The sequence below is a fragment of the Ictalurus furcatus genome, chromosome 25 (genome assembly GCF_023375685.1).
Source record: "Ictalurus furcatus strain D&B chromosome 25, Billie_1.0, whole genome shotgun sequence".
NCBI lineage: Eukaryota > Metazoa > Chordata > Actinopteri > Siluriformes > Ictaluridae > Ictalurus > Ictalurus furcatus.
In genome coordinates, this window is record NC_071279.1 from 9,585,118 (window position 1) to 9,607,528 (window position 22,411).

General features: G+C 38.1%; 1 protein-coding gene across 1 annotated transcript; it reads right to left on the reverse strand.

Annotated features, from left to right (window-relative positions):
- Positions 1-1,376: 1,376 nt before the first annotated feature.
- On the reverse strand, positions 1,377-18,244 carry dsc2l (desmocollin 2 like). Its single transcript, XM_053614337.1, has 16 exons — positions 18,084-18,244; positions 14,692-14,782; positions 14,329-14,525; positions 14,106-14,210; positions 13,750-13,905; positions 13,456-13,600; positions 12,939-13,093; positions 12,137-12,271; positions 10,127-10,312; positions 8,528-8,775; positions 7,783-7,925; positions 6,740-6,961; positions 6,313-6,537; positions 5,744-5,865; positions 4,713-5,000; positions 1,377-4,332 (listed from the first exon to the last, which is right to left on the reverse strand). Exons 1-16 carry the CDS (start codon positions 18,123-18,125, stop codon positions 4,117-4,119), a joined length of 2,676 nt encoding a protein of 891 aa, XP_053470312.1. The 5' UTR covers positions 18,126-18,244; the 3' UTR covers positions 1,377-4,116.
- Positions 18,245-22,411: the final 4,167 nt, after the last annotated feature.

Consider the following 22,411-nt stretch of genomic DNA (forward strand, 5'->3'; position numbering starts at 1 on the left):
CCTACTCTCTGTGCTCACATACTGTATTTTAATTCCCAATAAAGCTGTTCTCATTTACTTATTTTTCTGTTGTTAGACAATGGGACGAGTATGAAATAGTGACTGAAATATGCCCATTAGGACATGCTAAGCAGCAGTCACTTCCAAGCTGCTGCTCTGCACTGCTATCAGCCTGATTTTATAACCGCGACGTCGTGTGACAAAATCATCATACACATAACTTAAAGACAACGGCTGTGTTGTGATTTCAGCTATGTTTACCTGTAAAATGATCGCTTAGGGAGAAAGTTAGAAGCGAATGAATGTGCTGCTCCGAGAGAGAGAGAGAGAGAGAGAGAGAGAGATGAACCTGGCCACGCTCTTCTGTGGAAAGTTGCCAAGGTTTGCCCAAAAGATCGTTAGATTTGTCGCTATGGGCTTTTTTGAAAGAAGAAAAAGTCGCTAAAGGGGTTTGAGAAGTCGACCGGAGTTGTCTCTGTCACAATGAGTGAGTGAATAGCAAGTGTGGGTCGCTGCAGGTTGGAGTAATGGGCGTGTCGGAAGGTATTTTCAATTGGTCGCGAAAGCTGTCTGTTCCACTGAAAGGCCGTAAGCTTAAACGCTATTGGGCAACAGTTTATTAACAGGAAGTGACGAGAAGAAGTAGAGAACGGGTGTGGTGTGTACCTTGTAGTCACTATCCCTAAATTTATTTACTTTCTTTGTCTGCAAGAATGATAAGATAATCACTGAAAATATTAAATATACATTTATCTTCGGAACTTCTTTCTGTCAACTGAGACGGCATGGTCGCGGGTTACTGACGTCATCACCAGTTTGTTTTGGTATTGGTGTACCAGCAGTTAGTTCGGGGTACTGTTGATGGGGATCATAAATAAGTTACAATTATTATTTGAATGATAATGTTGTGGAAAAATCTCTCCAACCAAAGTAAAAAAAAAAACAACTTCCAGATACCAGGGGTTATGGATGTCAAAAGAAATTATACTTTATTTAAAGCAAATAATGTGAGACTTCTGCAGACAGCCTAAATTATGCAAAAGAATGTAGTTTTTGATTATACTTCTAGCTGTTGATTATGTTTCTAGTATATATATATCGATTATGCCTGTTAACTCATTGATTATTAGATTATACATATTGATATATTCTATAATACTAATATCTTAAAAGAAGACTGTTAAATTCAGAAGTTCAAAATTTGTGCATTTTGTCTGAGAAGTAATAACGCCATGGAAACACTGGAAGTGTTGATCAGAAAACATTGCAACATTAAGCACATAATTATTAAAAGGTAGACTGCTGCTTCTAGATGATAAAGAACTATTTAGTAACCTTCTATTAACTGGCATTAAAGAATTAACAAACACACACAATTTTGACCAAAAAAACATTTATTAATTTATCAATGGCAGTAGTATGGCCCATGTGTCCACAAGTCATTTTGAACAATTTTAGACAAATCCAACATTTACACACACTCACTGAAATTCAGTCCATAGAACAGATTTTCAACTTTGAACGCTTTGATGAAAATACAATCTGTGCTTCTTCTTACTGTAACATGTGTCTGCTAAAAACAATAAAATAATTCTCAAGCAGCAGAACTAAAGCAATAAATGAATTATGATTGTATTGTAATTTCACACCACTTACCTCCATCTTCCTCCAGTCTAAAGCAAACGACGTATCTATTTGGTTAACGCTGATTGGCCAACGCAGTTCCAAGCAAGACGGTCCTTTCACCAATGAAAAACCTTTAGACACGCCCCTACCTTTAGATACGCCCATTTTCTCCGACCTGCAGCTATCCCTATCTCGCGGTGGAGGAGCGGTTGCAGAGGTGGGTCGTGTTTTAAGTGAAAGGATTTTATTTGCGTTCAATCGAAAATAAACACACTAAAGTTATTAGAGATTTCGTATTTATTAACTTTTTATAATTCAAGCACTTTTTAAGCACCACTAGATCAAATATGTACTAAAAAAAGTACTTACATTTAAAAAAGCTAAATTCAAGCACCTTGTACGAACCCTGTTTGAATGACACAGCCAGAGCCTAGACCTGAATCCAGCTAAAAATCTGTGCGGTGGCCTGAAGCCGACTGTGCACAGGAGATGCCCTCACGCTTTGATGGATCTAGAATGTTTTTGTAAGAAAGTGTGGGAAAATATTGCCAAGTCAAGATGTGCCATGCTCATAGACTCTTACCCAAAAATACTGCTGTAATAAAATCAAAAGGCACTTCAACAAGGTATTAGTTTAGGCATGTGCACATTTATGCAACAAGGTTATTGTAAGTTTTTTATTTTCCTTAAAAAAAAAATTCTGATTGTTTTCTTTTTTTTATTTATTTACTTGCTGTAATTTCACACTGAGGGTGGAAAAAGTTCTGGCATGATTTACCTGATGATTAAAACCTGTCATTTTAACAGAAGTGTGTAGACTTTTTATATTCATTGTATAGTGTGGTAGATCTCAGTTCAAATTTTGACTTCCAAAGTGATATTGGGTTCAAAAACATGAAAGACCATTGCTCTAAATAATCCAAGGCTTTAAAAAAACAGGTTTAAAAAAATTGCCGTTATTTAACAAAGAAAAACAATCATTGAGGTTTTCTTTAAGGAAATGAGAGGAGTCTTCAGAGTCTGCCTTGTGTAACAGACAGGAGGTTTTCTGCCACAAGAGAGTCTTCAAGACACAAGACTAAGTTTTACTGTTTCTTGGTAAGATGACAGTCTGCATGTATTCACTTCAAGAGATAGAAAATGGGAGGCTGGTGAAGGAACTAGTTTATAGCTGCTATAATATAAGTGACAGCAGGAACTAACTTGCCTTGCAGATGTTCCACAACATTAAAACCGATAAAAAGCACAATGAGTCATTCATTAATAAATTAGAAGCTATAAGTGTTGACAAATTGCTGTGGTATAAAAGGAATAAAACACTCCAAGGCTGCATCCCAGCACGCCATTGCTAATTTTCTTACAGCATGCCCATGCCTTCATGACACAATCTTAGAATTAACTATATACTTTAAAGTATTATTTTATCCTTTCCTTTCACTTAATTTCATCCAAGCATATTTTATTTTACAATCTTAGTAAAGTTTTAGTTTTAAAAAAAAGAAAGAAAAATTTACAACCATTTCACACAAAAGCATACTAACAAAGCATTGACAACAGTAGTTTATAAAAAAAAAAAAATAGTGGAATGAGTTTGGTTTGATGAGTTTCTGATATGTGCCTCATGCAAAGTAATGCTGTATGTTCATATCTGGCATGAGACACTAAATGTAGACCTAATGTAGAGAAACTGTTACAAACCAGCAGTCTCCATTATTCTTTCTTAAACTTACTGTCACTTCTTTCTTGAGCCACAAAAGCACCTCCCTGTATTCTGATAAAATATTATATCAAATGGTTTGAAGAACCCATCAGACCCTTGGTAATACTCAGAACCACCATGACCGGGTTCTACTGGACAGTAGCAATATACCAGCACCGACAGACCCCTAGAGAGACAACCTGTACAAATGGAAAGATGTGCCTCTGAAAGCTTTACATTCATTACATTAATTCTATTTTAATAATTAAAAGCAAGTCTGTTATAGAAGAAACTAAGAAATTGCTTGTAGTGTTCTGTAGAAATTCAGTTTCAGAAATGGAATTCAACCGTTTTAGAGGCAGGTGACCTCAGCTACACTTTTATTTCCCTTTCTGTTTTTGAGGCCCATTAAAATGTGGGTGCTGCTGGTGCATATTAGGACCTAACAATCCTCATGAAATATTGCTTCATAACAAAATAGTGAAATAATCATAAAAGGAACAATAATAATAGGCGTAGACAGTGCTTTGACAGTGAGATCCAGTCTATAGTAGTACACACAACAGCAAACCCATCAAATATAAAATGCACATACAAACATACTCTGCACACTTAATCTGAAAGGAACAGTCCTTTTTTCTGTCATAGACTCCAGATAGCAATACATAAGGCTTTCGCGTTTGTTTCAGTGGCTAGTGTTCACAACATCCAGAGTATTCGTATTTCTCCTTATCCTGCCCCTTTGTCTCCAAATGATCAGGTAATTTCTCCTGTTTTCATCTGCACCCATTTCAATGCCCTCCCCTCTGTGATTTGCTTGTGCATACATCAGCAAGCGTTTTGAACTTAGGTCCAAGAGAATCGAGGAAATCCAGTGACTCCTGTTCACCAAGGGTACTACAGCACCCAATAGACCCTGCAGGAGAGCCCATTCCCTCATACCCATAAGGCCTCAGGATATCGTCTGCAAATCGCGCATCTGCATCCTCCCGAAAGTAGACCAGTTTCTGCCACAAAGAAATGGAGTAGGCGGAATGAAGTGAAATGAAATCAGATGAAAGAGTCACTAATTCAGGACAAAGCAGTTCTTTAAGTGGCACAAAAGCTGCAGAAGATGTTTAAAGATAGCAGGAGAAAGTGTTCAATGAAAAAGAAAAGTAATGCAAAACCTGCAAGGTGATCGTCCCCATCATCCCCCCTCCCCCCTCTTTTGCATCAGGGCATAATGTCTGCTATGTGATAATTAAGTTACCTAATGCAACCCCAGAGCACAATAACCACCAAGCAATAAATAGATATAGAGCTAAAGAACATATATAAGTGATAGTGGTTATCTACGTGTATTAGAGCGTTTGTAAGATGCTAAAAAGTCACCAACTCCACTTACTTTATCAAGCTGAAGCCCATTTTCCCTCCACCCATCCATTGTTGACATGGTGGAATATTTCTTATAGGAGTTGCCATAAATGCCTGTGTTGTACTGTCCAGAGGACAATGTGTTGGTGTTCATGAAGCCTTGCATGTTGTTGTGGTACATGCTGCCTCCAAATGTTTGCTTCTGTCCAAAATTTGCTCCAGATGAGCTCAGCATGGTCTGCTGCTCCAGAAGGGTTCCTCCTTTATAGCTGTCCAATATATCTGCCCCAGTGCCAGGCATCATCAGCAGTGCCTCTTTCTGTTCATGGTATGCAATTTTATATTATTATAATATAACTATACATTACATTATGCAGAAACATTCATTAAAGAATTATATACACTATGTGGCTAAAAGTTTGTAGACACCAGACCATCACATCCATATGTGTTTGTTGAACATCCCATTACAGATTCAGTCCCCCTTTGCTGTTATAATAAGCTCCACTCTTCAGGGAAGGCTTTCCACTAGACTTTGGAACATGGCTGTGGGGATTTGTGTTCATTCAGCCACATGAGCATTAGTGAGGTCAGGCACTGATGTAGGGTGAGGAGGTCTGGGGTGCAGTCAGCGTTCTAGTTCATCCCAAATGTGTTCAGTGGGGTTGAGGTCAGGGCTTTGTGCAGGCCACTGGAGTTCTTCCACTCCAACCTTGTCAAACCATATCCTCACGGAGCTCATTGTGCACATTTGTCATGCTGGAACAGGTTTGGGCCTCTTAGTTCCAATGAAAGGAAATTGTAACACTACAGCATCCAAAGATATCCTATATTGTGGCAAAAGTTTTTGGAAGTACTATATATGGGTGTGGTGTTATGGTGTCCACATATTTTAGGCCTTATATAGTGTGTTTAAGTGTACTGTTAAGGATTTGCTCAGGCATTACATCTGTAAACAATAAAACTCTGGTCTCAGGCTGTATTTAGCCCAAGCATCTATGCTTAACAAACCATTTATAACGTTGCTATCTCCTGGCAGTAGGACATAAAATGTATTCTCACCACTTCCTCCCCTGGAGCTTCAAAGTTGGATTTGAGCAGCATTCCACCAGAGCCAGGTACATCATCATCAGTCAAAGCCAGTTTCTCTCCCTTTGTGCTGCACGCTAATATGCATAGCAGACCTGTCCCAAGGAGAAATGCCATTATTCAATTACCATATTAAAAATTAATAATAATGTGCCAGCCCATCCACATTATTTGTAGAGCTTTCATATTTTTATTTGTGTATTGTATATAATCCTAGAAATAAACTAGAATATGACAAGCATAAAATCTAAATAAGAGAATACTTTAGTCCTTAACACTTCAGAATGCAGTTTAACAAGCAAACTGTCCTGCTTGAGACAATGGGATATCAAGTGACAAGCAAGATAGGTACAGATTTATATAAAAGATATGCAACTATAAAACCAAAAAATTTTGATGCTTGAAGGCTGTGATGAGCAGTTATATGAGAAGTTGTCATTAAAGACCTGTGCCATGCTGCCTGCATCAATACAGTAATGTCAATGTGTCAGTGTGTTGGTAAGTGTTTGTAACCTATGGCATGGCCAGAAAGGGGCACTTACAGAGCAGTAGAAGCAGCAGCAGTCCCAGAAGCATGGCGAGGACACCCCACACTCCCAGTGTGGTGGTAAAACGTTGAGGTGCACACACTCCCTCCATCGTACAATCACATACTCGCACTGACACAGTTTGCTCTTCCCCAAAATCCTGAAGGTCCTTCACTTGTATTGGGACTTGGTACATACCATTGGGCAAGTCCACAGCTGGCTCCAGCATTACTGAGGTATCTAAAGAACAAAAAGGTGCTGTCTTAGAGAAGAGTACATTAAAAGAAGTTTGTGGGCTGACTTTCATGGTACAGTTTTAACTAGCTGCCCCAAAAATATTTCACCACACAAACAGATTTCAATTTACAACTATTACAATTTTACGATTCTTAGAATGAACCCAACAGACTCCTACAGAGATCTCCTTGTTCTCTTGACATACCTGTGGGACTTTTTAGCCTCCATTGTTCAGCATTCACACTGCCCAGTTTAAAGTTGAATGGAGCAGAGTATGGCTTCTGGTCAAGGTCTTTAGCCTCAATGAGTATGGAGCCCCGTCTACCATCTCTATTGCACAGGACGTGGTCTGATTTATTGATTATTGGCATATTATCATTCACATCCTCAATGAGGATCAACACCGTACCAGTACCAGTCTTCTGACCTAGGAGTGGAGTGGGAAAGGGGTATTCAGTGTGTGGTGCAATAGCATTTGTTTTATTACCAGCATAAAGATTTATGACCTATTCTTAGGCTGTTCATGTATGGCTGAGAATGGTATTCTGATGGGGGACTTACTGTTGGAGCAAAATGCTGAAATAGTGTTTACTATAGTGAATACTGTACTTTCACACCCACATAAATATGGACATACCACATATCCAATCCATAGGCTGTGAAGATATGGTCTCATATAGCTTATTTTCTTCTTGTTGTTTTAATTAATACTACTATTCTAAGGGCAAATAAACATGAGTAAAAAGTCCTGATGCGTTCAAGTTGTTTCTTGTTCTCCAAGTGGTCTGAACAAGTAGAACCAAACCAAACACTTTAATCAGAGTTTCTAATTGATCACCCAATATTGGTGTAAGACATAAAAAACTTTCAGAACCAACCATGCCCTATATCGGAGGTGTCCAATCTTATCCTCAAATGGCCAGTGTGGGTGCAGGATTTCATTCCAATACAGCAGGAGCCACACCTGATTCCACCGGTTTAATCACTTGATCTTGGCTTTCAACAATAGACTCAGGTGTGGCTTCTGGTTAGAGTGAAAACCTGCACCCACACTGGCCCTTTTCAGATATGATTGGACACCCCTGCCCTATATTGTCCATTTTAGCAATTAAGACTGAAACATACTGTATTTTGTAAACACCCTTTTAAGACTCCACTATTGTGAATGGCCTGAAACTTGACACTATCTACAATAGAATGTAGTTGTGTTTCACCAAGCATCATTAATTCTGTTACACATGTACTCACTCTTATCCACTGCTTTGACAGTGATGTTATATGTATTATTATATACAAGTGGTGATTCTCGGTCAATGGTCATTGCTGTCTTCAGCTCGCCAGTGCTGTCCATCACATTGATCCAGGAACCTCGGTCAGTCAACTTGTAGTATCTGTCAGAGGAAGACAGTTTTGGATTATTTTTTCCTTTTCATGTTCAGTGTCTGGACTGCACAGTGGTTCATAACATCACTGGTATTGCAAAAATTATTTCATTGTACCTGGACCATGCACCAACAGGCACAAGAATCCAACAATCATATATCAGTAAGTACTGATATAATCAGTATTTACTGGTATCAGTACTATCAATCCATTAATCAAGAGCAGAGAGAAATTGATTCTTTTGGTTCGTTTACTACTGGGATTGCATATAATTTAACCAACCAAAAGGCAAAAAAAAAAAAAATTGGCTAAATAAAACATAAACGAACTTTTGCCAAGTGTGGACAGAAATCAACACAATAGAGAACACAGAGCAGGCACTCAATAAATTACTAGATTAGTATACAACTTAAACCAGAGTGAGACCAACTCACTCAGTCTCAGATCAGTTATTTTCTTCCATGCATGAGTTACATGTCTGTGTTCTCATCTGCACAAATGAACTGCATGAAGGGGGAAAATTCACACAGGACTGATTCAAATTGACTAAACACCGCATACGTGAAAGCACCCTAAGAATCACACAAGTGCACTCCACAAGTGCCCTTACTTTATGTCCTTGCTGCTTTTGGTCTCTGGATCAGTGGCTGTGTAGGTTCCGATTAGAGTCCCATTAGGTACATTCTCTTTAACTTTGAGCTGGAGTATAGGTACAGAGAATTCTGGTCCTTCATCCACATTGTCTACACTGATCTCCACGGGCACTTTCTGCCAGGTTGAGCTGCTTCCTACTAGAGGAGCCTCATTACGTGCCATCACCTCCAGGTTCACTATCTGCTGCTTCTCATAATCCAGAGGCTGATTGCAAGAGAAAAGCAGAGAACATAATTAAATTTAAGACAGAACATAGTGAAATTTATGCTAGAGCAAGTATAATAAAAATCTGTATTTATGTCTCATTTGTGATTTCTACAAAATATGTGCTGTTTGTTGTTCTATGTATGTGTTGAATTTATATGCCTTAATTGACACACTAAGGAGATTTTTTTTTTTTTAAATCAGTTGTTATGAGCTCAAAGGGAACTCAACATGTATTAGCTTGCTGGTCTGAAGGTAGGGTGTGGCTGAGCCTAAGAAACACACAAACATGTCTGACAAGGCAGCGCCCAGCCAGTCTCTCTCGCACCCTGCTCACCAATTGCAGTCCCAACACTGTAAATCTACTATAATTAATACATGCAGAGCCTTACATAAGTGACTGCACCACAGAAACTGGAGTTTCAGGGGGAAATGCCATACATTCAAAAGCAAACAAACTACAGCTAAATACATCTATAAGCTGGGTTGAAAAATGACTTTAAAAGGACTCATGCCAAGTACATATACAGTTGCAATCAAAATTATTCAACACCCATTGCAAATCAGGTTTATTGTCAAAATTTACAGACTTTCATCTGTTTGCAATGAACAAATCAAACAAAAGCAATTGAAATAGTTCAACACAACAAATGCTTCAAGGGCTTTCCCCAAATTCAACTGAAAATGCAACTTATAATGTCTTCTCCAGTCTAAAGAAACTACATATGAACATACTGTTAAACAGTTTTAAGTTTAGTGATGATAGATCAATCTAACCCTTGTCAAGTACATGCTGAAAGCTTATTGGCTGATGGAAGTTGTAATTAGAAATCCACATTACAGCTTAGTACACAGGTGCAGAACACCACTTTCACTTCAAGTTTGAATCCATGCAACCAATAAATCATGAGTTACAGCTGTTTATGTAAACCAAGCTCTGGCATGCTAGGATGTATTGGCATTTGGTGGGCATATTGTTTAGAAGCGTCAACACGCATGTTTTTGATAATTACTGACATTTATCAAGTCCAGTGAATATTTTGCCACCAATTTTGTGAAAGAATCAGAAGTTGATGCTGTGCTATAGCGCCACCATCAGGCTGATCAGGCTCTTCAAACTTGCCAGAGTACTGGGAGAGACTACTACCTTTCAACCAAAATTATGACCAAGTTCATTGTCTGTACAATGAACCTCCTCCTCTAAAACAACTAGTGCAGATGCAACTGTAGGGTACAGTTGCATCTGCGCTAGTTGTTTTAGAGGAGGAGGAGGAGAAAACCAAGTCAAAGCAATACTTGACCACCCTCTGCTTACAGAAATATAGTTCAAGCCTACCCTCTATTGTCTTACCTTTGTGACATAAAGGAGTCCTTCATTTGTGGCCGGATCCGTTTTGATCAAGAAGTTGCCACTCTCATTGCCCTTGGTGATTTCATACACTGCTTTCCAGTTAGGGGTGTTCTTCAAGTCCTTGTCATTCACAGGGATCCTGAGGACCAGCACATCTGCTTTGTTCTCCATCACCTGGCCTTTGTACTATAGCACAAACACAGCAAACAATACTGTAGGAGGTATACTTAATATATATTTTATTGTTTAACATGTATATAATTAATATAGATTTTATTGTTTCGCATGTTTCACTTTGTATTAATTTGGTAGTGTTGCTTGGTATTGTATGTTTGTGCTTTGAGTTTGTGCCCTCTATAGGTGAAGAGAGGGAAAGGATAGACTGAGCCATGCCTGAAGTAAGGTAGGGTCATGGTGGAGCACACGGTCAGTCAGTACGTTTACATGGACAACAACAATCTGATATTAATTCCGATTAAGACAATACTCTAAGAAACTAGCATGTAAACAGCGATTATTGATGACCTTAATCCGACTAAAGTCATTCTCAAAGTACAAATTGAAGACATGGAGTATTCCTGTTGTAGTCACATTATCGAAGTGTATTACGGACATGTACACACCTTAATCACACTATTAACGCCATGTGGGAGTTTTCACCGTATTCTGCGACAGGACACGTACACACACGGAGTTGCTAAACCGTTTGACGGCAAACAAGAGAGCACGGCTGCGTCCGAAACGACGTACTTACCTACTATATAGTAGGAGAAATACAGGCATTTCAGTTACTATATAGTACACGGATTCGGACGCAGCCCACGGCTTCAAGCAGTCGTCTATTTGCACGTATAGCATGAAAATAAATAAAAGCACTTGAAGCTTTCGTAAAATTAAAAATGTAACACCCAAAACTGTATACGGTACCATAATGAAGACGAACTATATGTTCATACGTGAAATTCTGGAGGGAACGTCGGACGGCGTGGGGACGTAATGACGCGTGACGTTAATCGATCTATGTTCTATAACATGTAAAACAGGAACATGAAAGGAATATTCTAAAAACGACTCATGTAAACACCTTAATCATAATATTGTCTTTTTCAGAATAAGGTCAATAATTATAATATTGCTGTCCATGTAAACGTAGTCATTGACTATGACCGTGTACAGGCTAACACGGAGATGGGCAACAAACTTGATGGCTTTCAAAAAAGTGTTTTAAATTTCTATGCCTTTATTTTGTTTCTAGTTTATGTTAATAAAGTTTTCTTTCATTAAAAGAATGCCTTGGGACCTCACTTATTACGAGTTAAATGGAACTACCTACAGTGAAGAATTTGGTATTATCCCCATCGAACCTGTTTTTTGCCAGTAGAAATACCACAGATGAGAGTTGGAAGCCCTTGTCTTCCGCGAGCTTTTGTTTAAAATATAAGGCTGAGTTGAGGGAATTTAAACAATAGATTAACCTTTGCTCTACAGAAACCCTTTGTTTTAGCTGGACCTGAGGAAATGCCTATATTACATGCAAGTAGACTGTTCTGTTGTTTATTGTACACTAATGGTCATTCCAAAATCACACACATGCAATAATTATACAGCATGATTCAATTTAAGAGCCCATATGATGAAAGACCCAATGGTTTCCATACAGGCCTAAACATTTTTAATGGTGTTTCTTATTTCACTTATGAATAGGACAGCCAATCTGAACAGAGGTTGTTCGGTCTTAAAGACCCAAAGCAAAATATCTAATATATAAATGCAATTGACAATGTTCGGAATATGGCCTAAATGTTCAGAATAAGGTTTTTCCTTATTCCATAATACCACACAAACCATAAAAAAAGTTAAGCAAATTTAGAGCGGAAAATTAAAAACAAGAGAATTGTACAACGTCAACCCTTTGAGTTCAAAAATCTTTAATGCAGTTGTACATTGTAAAATGAAAAAGTGATTTTACAGCTAAGACTGACTGGAAAGGAAAATGATAGCTGAACTTACCACTGCTTGAGTAAAGGTAGGAGGATTATCATTGATATCATTCAGAGACACCACAGCCTTCCCTGTGCTGAAAAGACCAATAGAAGCTCCATCCATGTCTCTGCACTGTACTTCAAGAATGTACTTCTCTGTTGTCTGAAGGAAAATTCACAATTGTAATCATTTATAGATGTGACTTCAAATACGGTCCTTCAAACAGACTATATTTCAAGAGACATTTTGTTCTAGAGGCATTCAAAACACAGGCAAGTACATGCACACGCACAATTTTTTTTAAAATTGTGTACTCTCCACATTTTTTTTGTATATTTCCAATGCAATTGAAATGCTTTAACATAGTGTACTGTCCTTTCTCTGTGTAAAATATATTGTGTCTTGATTTTTTTTTTTGTCCTGTTTTGAGGTCTTTTTTACATCCATAATTTCATAATCTATAAGGTAATATTTTTAGTGCTGAAGATGTTCTAATGATACTCATTTTAGAAGCTAATAAAATATTTAGGGTGATTTTCAAGATCTTCATCTGCATAGTGCCTTGGTATTTTGGAGCATAATTCATGAGCAGCTTCCAAATTCGTGTGTAGCATATCTGTCACTTGTGCATTTTTTTTTACAATCATTTAATTATTTTTAATATTATTTAAACATTGTTTGGATTATTCTTATATGGGAATTATGCCCTGTTGTATGCTTGTAAAGATGTTATTCTACATATCACCCCACAACACAACAACCACACACAAATGGACAATTGTAGCCAGAACACACACACACACACGTATTTTAATTTTATAGGCAATACCTCTCTGTCCAATGTGTTGGTACTGGCAGAGATAACTCCACTGTAGGGGTCAATACGGAACAGGTTCGTGCCATTCAGTAGAGTGTACTTGATCTTGGTGTGAGGGGTGTTCGGTTCGTCCTTATCTGTTGCATTCACTCGACCTACAACAGTGCCTTAACATGGATCATAAAATAAAATTAATTCTTGAACGTGATAGACCATATAATCTACCAGATTTCATTTTCATACACCTAGTTAAGATTTTTGTCAATAAATCAGTATGAAAGTTCTCTAGCTGGTGTATTCATTTTGCATTGAGTCTCTTTGCTCCAACTCTTCATGTAAAAAGCTGTCAAGGTGCCTTACAGTGGCTCCTTGTGTCTTAAGGACATGTCCTCTTGTCTGTGGTAATGATCAGTTTCTTTCAAACTGTAAAAATTGTGCTGGACCCTGATCATTAGAAACATACAGACGACTTCTGTTACCATGTGACCTTTTACAGATTTTACAGGTTCTTTCTTTATCTTTTACTTACCCATGGGGCATTGCTCCTGCACAGCAAAATCCATAGGGCCAGAGAACTGTGGAGGATTGTCATTCTCATCCTCTATGAGCACGGTGACTGGCAGAGGTGCGTCAGTCTCTTGTTTGGTGTGTGTGTTGTAGGCATAGGCTGTAAACTGTGGGAGGAGACCAGAGTCTAAGAGACTTCAGGATACACCAGACTTTTCCTGACGTGTCATAGGATATGTTCTTTTATTTGCGTACATATCATTCTCCCATGTTTTTATGTCAAGAAGGGTATAGGAGGAAAATATGGTTTACTTACTACAAACTTAGGGTACTGCTCACGGTCAATGGTGGAATGGACTTTTAACATGCCATTCTGTGCGACAACTGAGAACAGACCCACAGGATTATCCGTAACACCAGGTCCCTTAATCACGTAATAAACTGAGTAATTTGCTGAGGAGTCTGATGCAATCTAGGAAGAAAGAGAAACACAACATGAGAAATACATCCAAATACAGTACACTGCCAAAAAAGACAGTGAAATGGGAAGGTGCAATGAAGGTTGAGGGTCCAGCAGAATAAGAGAAGAGAAATGCATAAATCACACTGCTATGGGCTTATTTATACAAGACAACCAGCAGGGAGGTGATAATGAAAAACTAAGGGCTTTACCATCTCCATTTCTTTGGGGAAAGGACCCCTATCATTTTCCTTGATACTGAAAGGCGGAGGACTCCATCTTCTTTTGGAGCGTTTGAGAACTGCATTGTTGGACACCTACAATCAAAATCAACAGAGAAACAAATTCGTCCACATTCCATCTGTTTGAGCAAGTGGTTCCTGGTGATTAATTACATCTTGATTAATCAGCATACTGTGTAATACTGCACATTACCTGACCAGTGGGGGAAAGGCTGACATCCACAAACCATCTGTGACCCTTGCTGTTCTGAACAGTTATCCAGAAAGTCTTGCCATCCCCTGGTACTGTGGTTATAAGGACAACCTGGATGGTGCCATCCATTTGTACTGTGAAAGCTGGGTCACTGGAGGTCAAACCCAGAGGCCCAACTCCACAACCATCCAAATTGACTATGGAAAGAACACAAAGTGATTATGAGAAATTCTTAAAAGAAAAATTGAAGCTAACATAACTAGAGAACATCACTGCAATTACTGAATGAAAAAAATATTTTGTCAGCTATTGCAAGTGATGTTTAATGTGATGTACTAAATAAGCAATCAGAAAACACTGCACCTTGAGAAACAACATAACCAGGCTCCAGCATCTCAGGAACCTGTGCTTGGATATGCTTCTGGACACATGACTCCACGCAATAATACATCAGCTGAGAAAAACAAAGAGAAAGGTGTAGGCTCAGGTTCATCTTTAATCTGAATTCACACTGTGAGCTAGAGCACAAATTGTGCAGCATCCAAAAACGTTTTATTGACAGCAGGACATTCCGTCTCCCATTTACAGCTATCAATGTATCTGTGCCTTCTTAAATCAGCATTTACCACTATTGCCAATACTGTGTAAAAACCTATTAGCAAAAGCTGAAAGGGTTTTTCATGCAAAGGAGTGATTATCTTCACTTGTCCATCTCATTATTTCTGGTTCTGAATCCTTAGTTAATGTTGTGGTTTGATTAGTGATGTGATGAGTAAGTGTTTTTATGTTGAAATCATAACAGGAAAAAGCTTTTTAAAAGAAAGGGATTTTTCCCTTTCCCAGCATTAACACCACATGCTAATTGCATGACATACTTCACATGGGCCCTGTATACAAGCTGCTCTTTGGCTTAACAGTTGCAGGAAATGACAGATTTCCAGTTCACCTCAAGTACTGTCTATGCATTAGTCATTTTCATGGGAAGACATCTGAACAACTAATCCAAAAAACACTCCCCCCCAACAGCTGTTTGTCTGCTTGTACAATGGCAGAAGTTTGACTACATGCTAAGCTACTACACTTACTAATTATGATGGGTAGTGTACAGTTGAAATCAAAAATCAAACAAATCAAACAAAAGCAATTGAAATAGTTCAACACAATGAATGCTTCAAGTGCTTTCCCCAAATTCAATTGAAAATGCAACTAATGATTTTTCCAGTTTCAAAATTATTCAACCCCTTCATGGCAAGCATATTTAGTACTTAGTAGAGCACTCTTTTGCTGTTATGACCTGCTGCAAACAAGATGCATAGGCAGACACCAGCCTCTGGCAGCGTTCCTGAGGAATCTTAGCCAATTCCTCATAAGCAATGGCCTCCAGTTCAGTAATATTTTTGGGATTGCGAGCTGCAACTTCCTTCTTCCAATCCCACCAGAGATTTTCTATGGGTTTCAAGTCAGGTGACTGTGATGGCCCTGTAGTATCTTCCAGCACTTCTTCTACAACCAAGCCTTGGTGGAATTTGAGGTATACTTGGGATCATTGTCCTGTTGCAAGGTAAAATGATGCCAAAGCTTCAGCTTCCTCACAGACAGCATGAAGTTTTCTCATAGGATTTCCTGATACTTCTATCTGAATCCATCTTGCCTTCCACACGCTGCACGTTTCCAGTGCCAGAGGGTGCGAAGCAGCCCCAGAGCATCACCAAGCCACCACCATGCTTAACTGTGGACAGAGTGTTCTTTCTTCATCCTTCTTCCTCCAGACATACCAATACTGTAAGTCTTGGAGTTCTGGCATGGAAAACTTCTGCGTTAATACGTGCCATACTGTGCTCACTGAAACCTCAGTGCCTGTTGCCACCAAGTCTTGCTGCTGGTCTTTTGCTGTCACTCGAGGGTTTTTCACAACCTGCCTTCTCAGAAATCTGGTTGCAGCCATTGATAGCAACAGTATCTACTTGGCTGTAATATATTCATAAATCTACCAAAGCTTAACAAAGAAGGCAAACAAAGTGATACTGTGGCACTAAAATGACTCCGTGAATGCCATGCTTGTGAAATTTATTCCAAAGTTTCTACCTGACACACCTTATGGGTTTATTTATATACCAGACACTATAAAACATCAAATCAAGTTCAAACCCTCACACCACTGTACTAAATTGTATGTCAAGGTAGTACACTACATTTCATTGTTTGTATCACGCCACTTGCATGTGTTTACTACATAAAATTCCAATTCTACTAATGTTGTGCAACACTGAAACCGCTACTACACTTACTACAGGCTGTCAATCTGTGCGTTGCATGGCAACACAAAGGCAAGGCTCAAGCCAGCTGTGACTTCTTTGGGAACTATTATCACGAATGGAGGAAAAATAAATAAAATATTTGACCATATTGTGTCCACCATATCAGTTGCTTGATGTTATCTTTAGAGAACTGTCGTATAAAAACAATATGAAAGTGTGCTTCATATATATATATATATATATATATATATATATATATATATATATATATATATATATATATATATATATATATATATAATATTCAGTTCATTCTTGCTACTGTGATGTTGCTTAAAAATATTCTGGAGCATTATACTGACATCTTAGTAACCACACAGACTCTCTCTCAGCCTCTTTAAGAGAAGTTAAGTCCTGTGTACATGTGTGTAATCTGTGTCATGGCAACACTTGTTAATGGTATAAAATATGCCAGTGTTGGTCAGTATCAGCCCCAGTAACCAAACCTCAATATCAGATCAGTGCATCGCTATCAAAAACCAGTAGCGCCCACTTCAATTGGGCTTTCACCTAACCAGATGCAAATCTGGAACATCATGCTTAATATTCACTGAATTTTTGTGTTTTAAAAGGTTTGCTTTCAGTTTACTGTAAAACAGGATATATCCCTACAGGACTGTCCAACTTGTTGAATCTGTACAGCACTTTTTTTGAACAACATGTGTTGTAATTAAATGTGCTTGATAAATAAATTGAATTGATCCATTTACATTTGCGAACACACCTGTCATGTTTCCAATATTCCTGCCAACTGTCAAGCCAAATAACTGACCAGAACACACAGAAAAGTGCTCATATGTGCCTGTGTTTCAACATCTGGTACATTTTGCTTCATTTGCAATACCCCTATTCAAGCTGTAATGTCTGTTAATTGAAATCTGAGGTGTTGCTTTGATGTATATTTCATTCTGAGCTAGAACATACTAGGTTTATTATGTTGCCTAATGTGACAATAAAAAGGCACAACAGTCCAAAGAGGCACCCCTAGTTACTTATTAACCCAAATGGGAGTGACCAGGTAAGGTTATGGAGTTGTTGCTTTGTTTTGTTTTTATGTGAAACAGACATTACTAAACAGTTAATAGCGTCGAGCTAACAATACAAACATATAAATAAATTATATATATATATATATATATATATATATATATATATATATATATATATATATATGTAAATACATACATATATATATATTTATTTATTTATTGTTATTATTTATTTATTTTGTGTGTGTGTGTGAAGATTTAGCTGGTTTTCCCTTAAAGACATAGCACACTTCTACTCTTCACTCCATGTTTTTTGTGGTAAATTGATATAAAGCCGCTAGTAGTTCATCGCCCGCAGGTAACTTTAACGGAATGGCTAACTTTACAAAAGGCTTTTCCACATCTTATATTAGCGAAAAAACAACATACTTTTCTGAAATAAACTTACCAAAAGGAACAGGACGTGACAGAAAACGCTGACCCGAGACATGTTCAACACCGACTAGTTTCTGTAGTCCGGAAAAGAATGGCGCAGCGAGGCGAGGTGAAATGTCTTCTCTCTGGGCAGTGAGGAGTGGAGTAGGCGTGGAGACCAGCCTCTCTCCCCCTCTTTCTCTCCCTCCCTCTCACTCTCTCTCTCACTGTGTGTGTATGGGTGTTACTGGGCGTTGGCACTGTAATAAAGTAGACTCACCATTTGCACTTTCAAAAAGTCTGTTTTGTACACTATATGGCCAAAAGTTTGTGGACACCTGACCTTCAAGTTACACAGTATGTGTTTCTTCCCCAAAACTATTGCACAATTAACTGTGTTTAATGTCTTTGTATGATGTAACACTACAATTTCTCTTCACTGGAGGAGTGGAAGAATTTCAGTGTCTTGCACAGAGCCCTGACGTCAACCCCAATTAACACCTTTGGGAGGAACTGGACCGTGCCAGGTGTCCTCGCATGACATCTGTACCTAACCTCACTAGTGCTCTAGTTCTCTGGTCACCAACCCTTTTCCTGAAGACTTTAGCTCTAACCACAATTGTGCCGACCTGACCATCTAATCGTTGTCTTAAGAAGTTCTTGATCAACTAAGACAGGTGTGTTAGATTTTAGTTGGAGATGAAACCTGCAGGAAGGTAGAGCTAGAGGAAGAGTGGTGGGGACCACATGCTCTAGTGCAGGGGTCTTCGATTTTATCTGTAAAAGGCTGGTGGGGCTGCTGGCTTTCTTTAAAGCCAAATTTATGGTACACTTGACTAAGAGGCTAAGTTGAACTGTTTAAACCATTAAGTGAAATCAGGTATGGGTCCTGCTTGGTTGGAATGGAAACCTACTGCCACACTGTCCCATTGTGGATAAGATTGCAGTCTCCTGCTCTAGTGACTGAAAATACACAATCTAGTGGAAAGCCTTCCCAGAAGAGTGGGAATCTGAGCTCATGAAAGCTGACTTTTTAGAGATCCGTGGTTCTCACAGGACAGCGACGTTTCAAACATATGATGATCTTATAGAATATGATGCATTGCTGTAGATTCAACTACCAAACAGTATATAAAATAGTTCAAATCAGCTCAAACTTAAACATATACAGCAATTTTTGTAACATATGCATTAATGCAGCGGTAATATCAATCCAAAAACATCATATATAATAGTAAAACACTGACAGAGACCATTTCACTGCACAGTGAGCATGTTTACTTTCGAAACTTTAAATTAAATTTGCTGATAATACTTAGATACATTTACTTGAGTAATTTTTTGAAAGCAGGAATTTTACTAGGGGAGTATTAGGGGAGTATTTTAATAGTGTGGTATTAGTACTTTTACTTAAGAAAAAGATCTGACTACTGCTGCCACCACTGAGTTCGGTCTGGATCTGGGCATGCATTTCAGACAGTTATAGGAATCTAATCAAGATCAGTGACAGGATGCATGCTGTGTTTTGGGGAAAAAGTCATAGTGTGGTGGGAAAAGGCTGGGAGTGTTCAGATTTTATGATATGAGTAATTAATAGCAGATCTCTAACGTCGTGTGATGAGAACTGAACTTACACAGTGTTACACAGAGTCATCACCAAAATAAGCTATTTTTCTTAAGCATTTTGATTACACATTGAAAAGAAGGATCATCAGTGTTTAAATTAAAGATCCAGATTTACTTAAGACAGTCTACATGAAGTGCTGAACGGAGCCATGGTGTACTGGAAGAATGTCTCTAGCATCTCCGACAAGAGGAAGGAGAGAGGTGATACAAGCATTATTGCTAAAATAAACTATTTCTGAAAATAAGTATCACATATCACTGTTTGCCAGAGCAGAGGGTGTGGAAATATGGTGGGCATTTGACACAGTGTCACATTTGGTTAGTGTGCTGGAATGGGGTCTGACAGTGAAGCTGTGGAATTTGGTAAATCACTGTGAGTAACACACCCCTCTCCAGAGCTCTTGCACGCCTAGTTTAAGTGTGTAAAGGACAATGAGCTGTAAAGTAGTGTAGACAAACACATCATCAAGAACACGCCAGAACATCAAGACAAGACAAGAACATCATCATCTCCTGTTAATCAGTATTAATTAAATTACTATCCACAATTTGCTGATTAAATACATGGAGGAGTTTAGCATTTTGTTATTTCTCCTGTGTGTTTACCTACTAAATATTATAACATAATACTGATGATTACTTATTGAATATTAAACCCATCATATGATATATATTATCACATGAAAATGACTTAGATCAGGACAGCATAATGCATTAAATGAATCAGGGATAATAAATAACAGAAATACAGGTCTGGGCGTGTCTTGCTAGGCTTCAAACACACCTGGTTACACCCAAAAACAGAATGTCCCATGGTTAGTAATATGTTTTATTCCACTTGGCATGTTGTGTCTGAATCACTAGGTGACAATGTGCATACGTGTGTGGAAAAGTGACAGTGAGAGGAAGTGTTGCATAATACAGTAGGTTTACACTGTTATGCTTTTTTTGTATGTGATTATCTGTCTTCTCAAATGTACGGGCAAATATCTGATATGATTTATTATTAAATAAAAAGAACTTGTTGCATTGTTCCCTATAAACCACACTGAGTTGCCATATAAGCCACAGAAGGTTAACAGAGATGTTGTAAATGAGTTGTTTAATAACAGGGTTTCACACTCTGTGGTTTCCTACTGTTCAAGCACTGATTTGTGCTAGTAATTCTAGAGCCAAGACCTCAACACACTCTCTGTTAAACATTCTCTCTCTCAGCCCCCTTTCTGAGCTCAGGTAACTGTGGTGGCTCGCATCACCAACTCGATTAATGCCCCTTTCTATCCTCTCTCTCCTGCTCATTGTGTTGTATGAGAGGACTGGGCACAAAGTCAAAACTGATTCAGATGTAGTGTGCACTTTAATCTCCCACCTCTCTCAGTCAGGCTAAAACAGAAGCGGTTAGAGTGAGGCCCTGCAGATAAACTGGTTCTGTTGGTCAAAAGTGGTGAGATAAGTGGTCTCAAATTCCACGTTTATGTAGGACAGGTTAAATGGACATTTATTAGAAAAAACCTTGGTTCAGTTATCATACACATCAACACACATTTTTTGCACAATATGTTACTTTGGGTGTGGCAACATGCTATCAATTATCTGTGGATCTGTGGATCTGTCTGTCTGTGTGTCTGTGTGTCTGTCTCTGTGTGTCTGTGTGTCTGTGTGTGTGTGTGTGTGTGTGTGTGTCAGAGGGAGAGAGAGAGCAGGAACAGGTGTGATCACAGACAGGTACCCTACAAGTTTATGACAAACAACACACAATCTGATATTTGTCATCTGATATAATTACATGATCATGAAAATACTGTCACATTCACAAACATAAAACACATTTTCTTTGACTCATAGTTTCACTGAGTGATGAATCACTGCCAAGAATTACAGGCCTATGAGACACTGAGAGTTTGTGTCAGATCAGAATTCTGATTAAATAAATGCACCTGGACCATTGGTTTTATTCATTGCTATTTTTATTGGTTTTATTTAAGGTGAGCATGAACACAGTACTCATTCATTACTTGGCTTATAAAAACAATCAAATTAAACAAACAAATAAATCAATAGATAAATATGAAAATCAAGTGAAACAATGTCTTTGTATTTATGTTGCATCCAGAAAGTATATTCACTAAAGAGATGTATCATTGGTATACCTTTTATTTTTACATTTTATCATATTAGTTTGTAACACTTCACTTTACCATTCAACTTGAATGCCTTAGTTTTATTACAGCACATTATTTTCCATCACCATTCACTGTTTTTTATTTTTATTAATGGATTAGTTTTATTTTCCTTGTGTCATGTTTTATCAGTATGGCTTTTGTATCATTGTACAAGCTTGTATGGTATCTGTCCTTTATTATGATGGTGTTTTAGTGCCATGTAAAAAAATAAACAAATGAATTAAGATTTATTAAGTTGTAATAGCTTGAGAATAAAGTCAAAATTATGAGAATAAACTTGTAGTAATTCGAGAATAAAGTCTTAATATTTGGAGAATAAAGTTGTCATTTTGTTGTGAATGTCTTTGAAGTGATGTAGTGTACAAGCAGGTTTGCACCAGTGAACTTAGATTAGTTTAACGGTGGACCACCGCTGTACAGTTGGACTGGACATTCGGTGTACATCTGAGATTCATGCTTCTATTTCTCAAGAAATAATAATGAGTCTTTATTGGTCACATATACATTATAGCACAGTGAAATTCTTTTCTTTGCATACCCCAGCATGTCAGGA

What these genes read in the sequence shown, in the direction of transcription:
- dsc2l (XM_053614337.1), bottom strand. Translation starts at nt 18,125, where the DNA reads ATGTCTCGGGTCAGCGTTTTCTGTCACGTCCTGTTCCTTTTG. An exon ending in GCAGGAGCAATGCCCCATGG is followed by an intron (nt 13,094 to 13,455) that starts GTAAGTAAAAGA and finishes ATCCATGTTAAG; the next exon opens with GCACTGTTGTAGGTCGAGTG. An exon ending in CCAACACATTGGACAGAGAG is followed by an intron (nt 12,272 to 12,938) that starts GTATTGCCTATA and finishes ATTTTCCTTCAG; the next exon opens with ACAACAGAGAAGTACATTCT.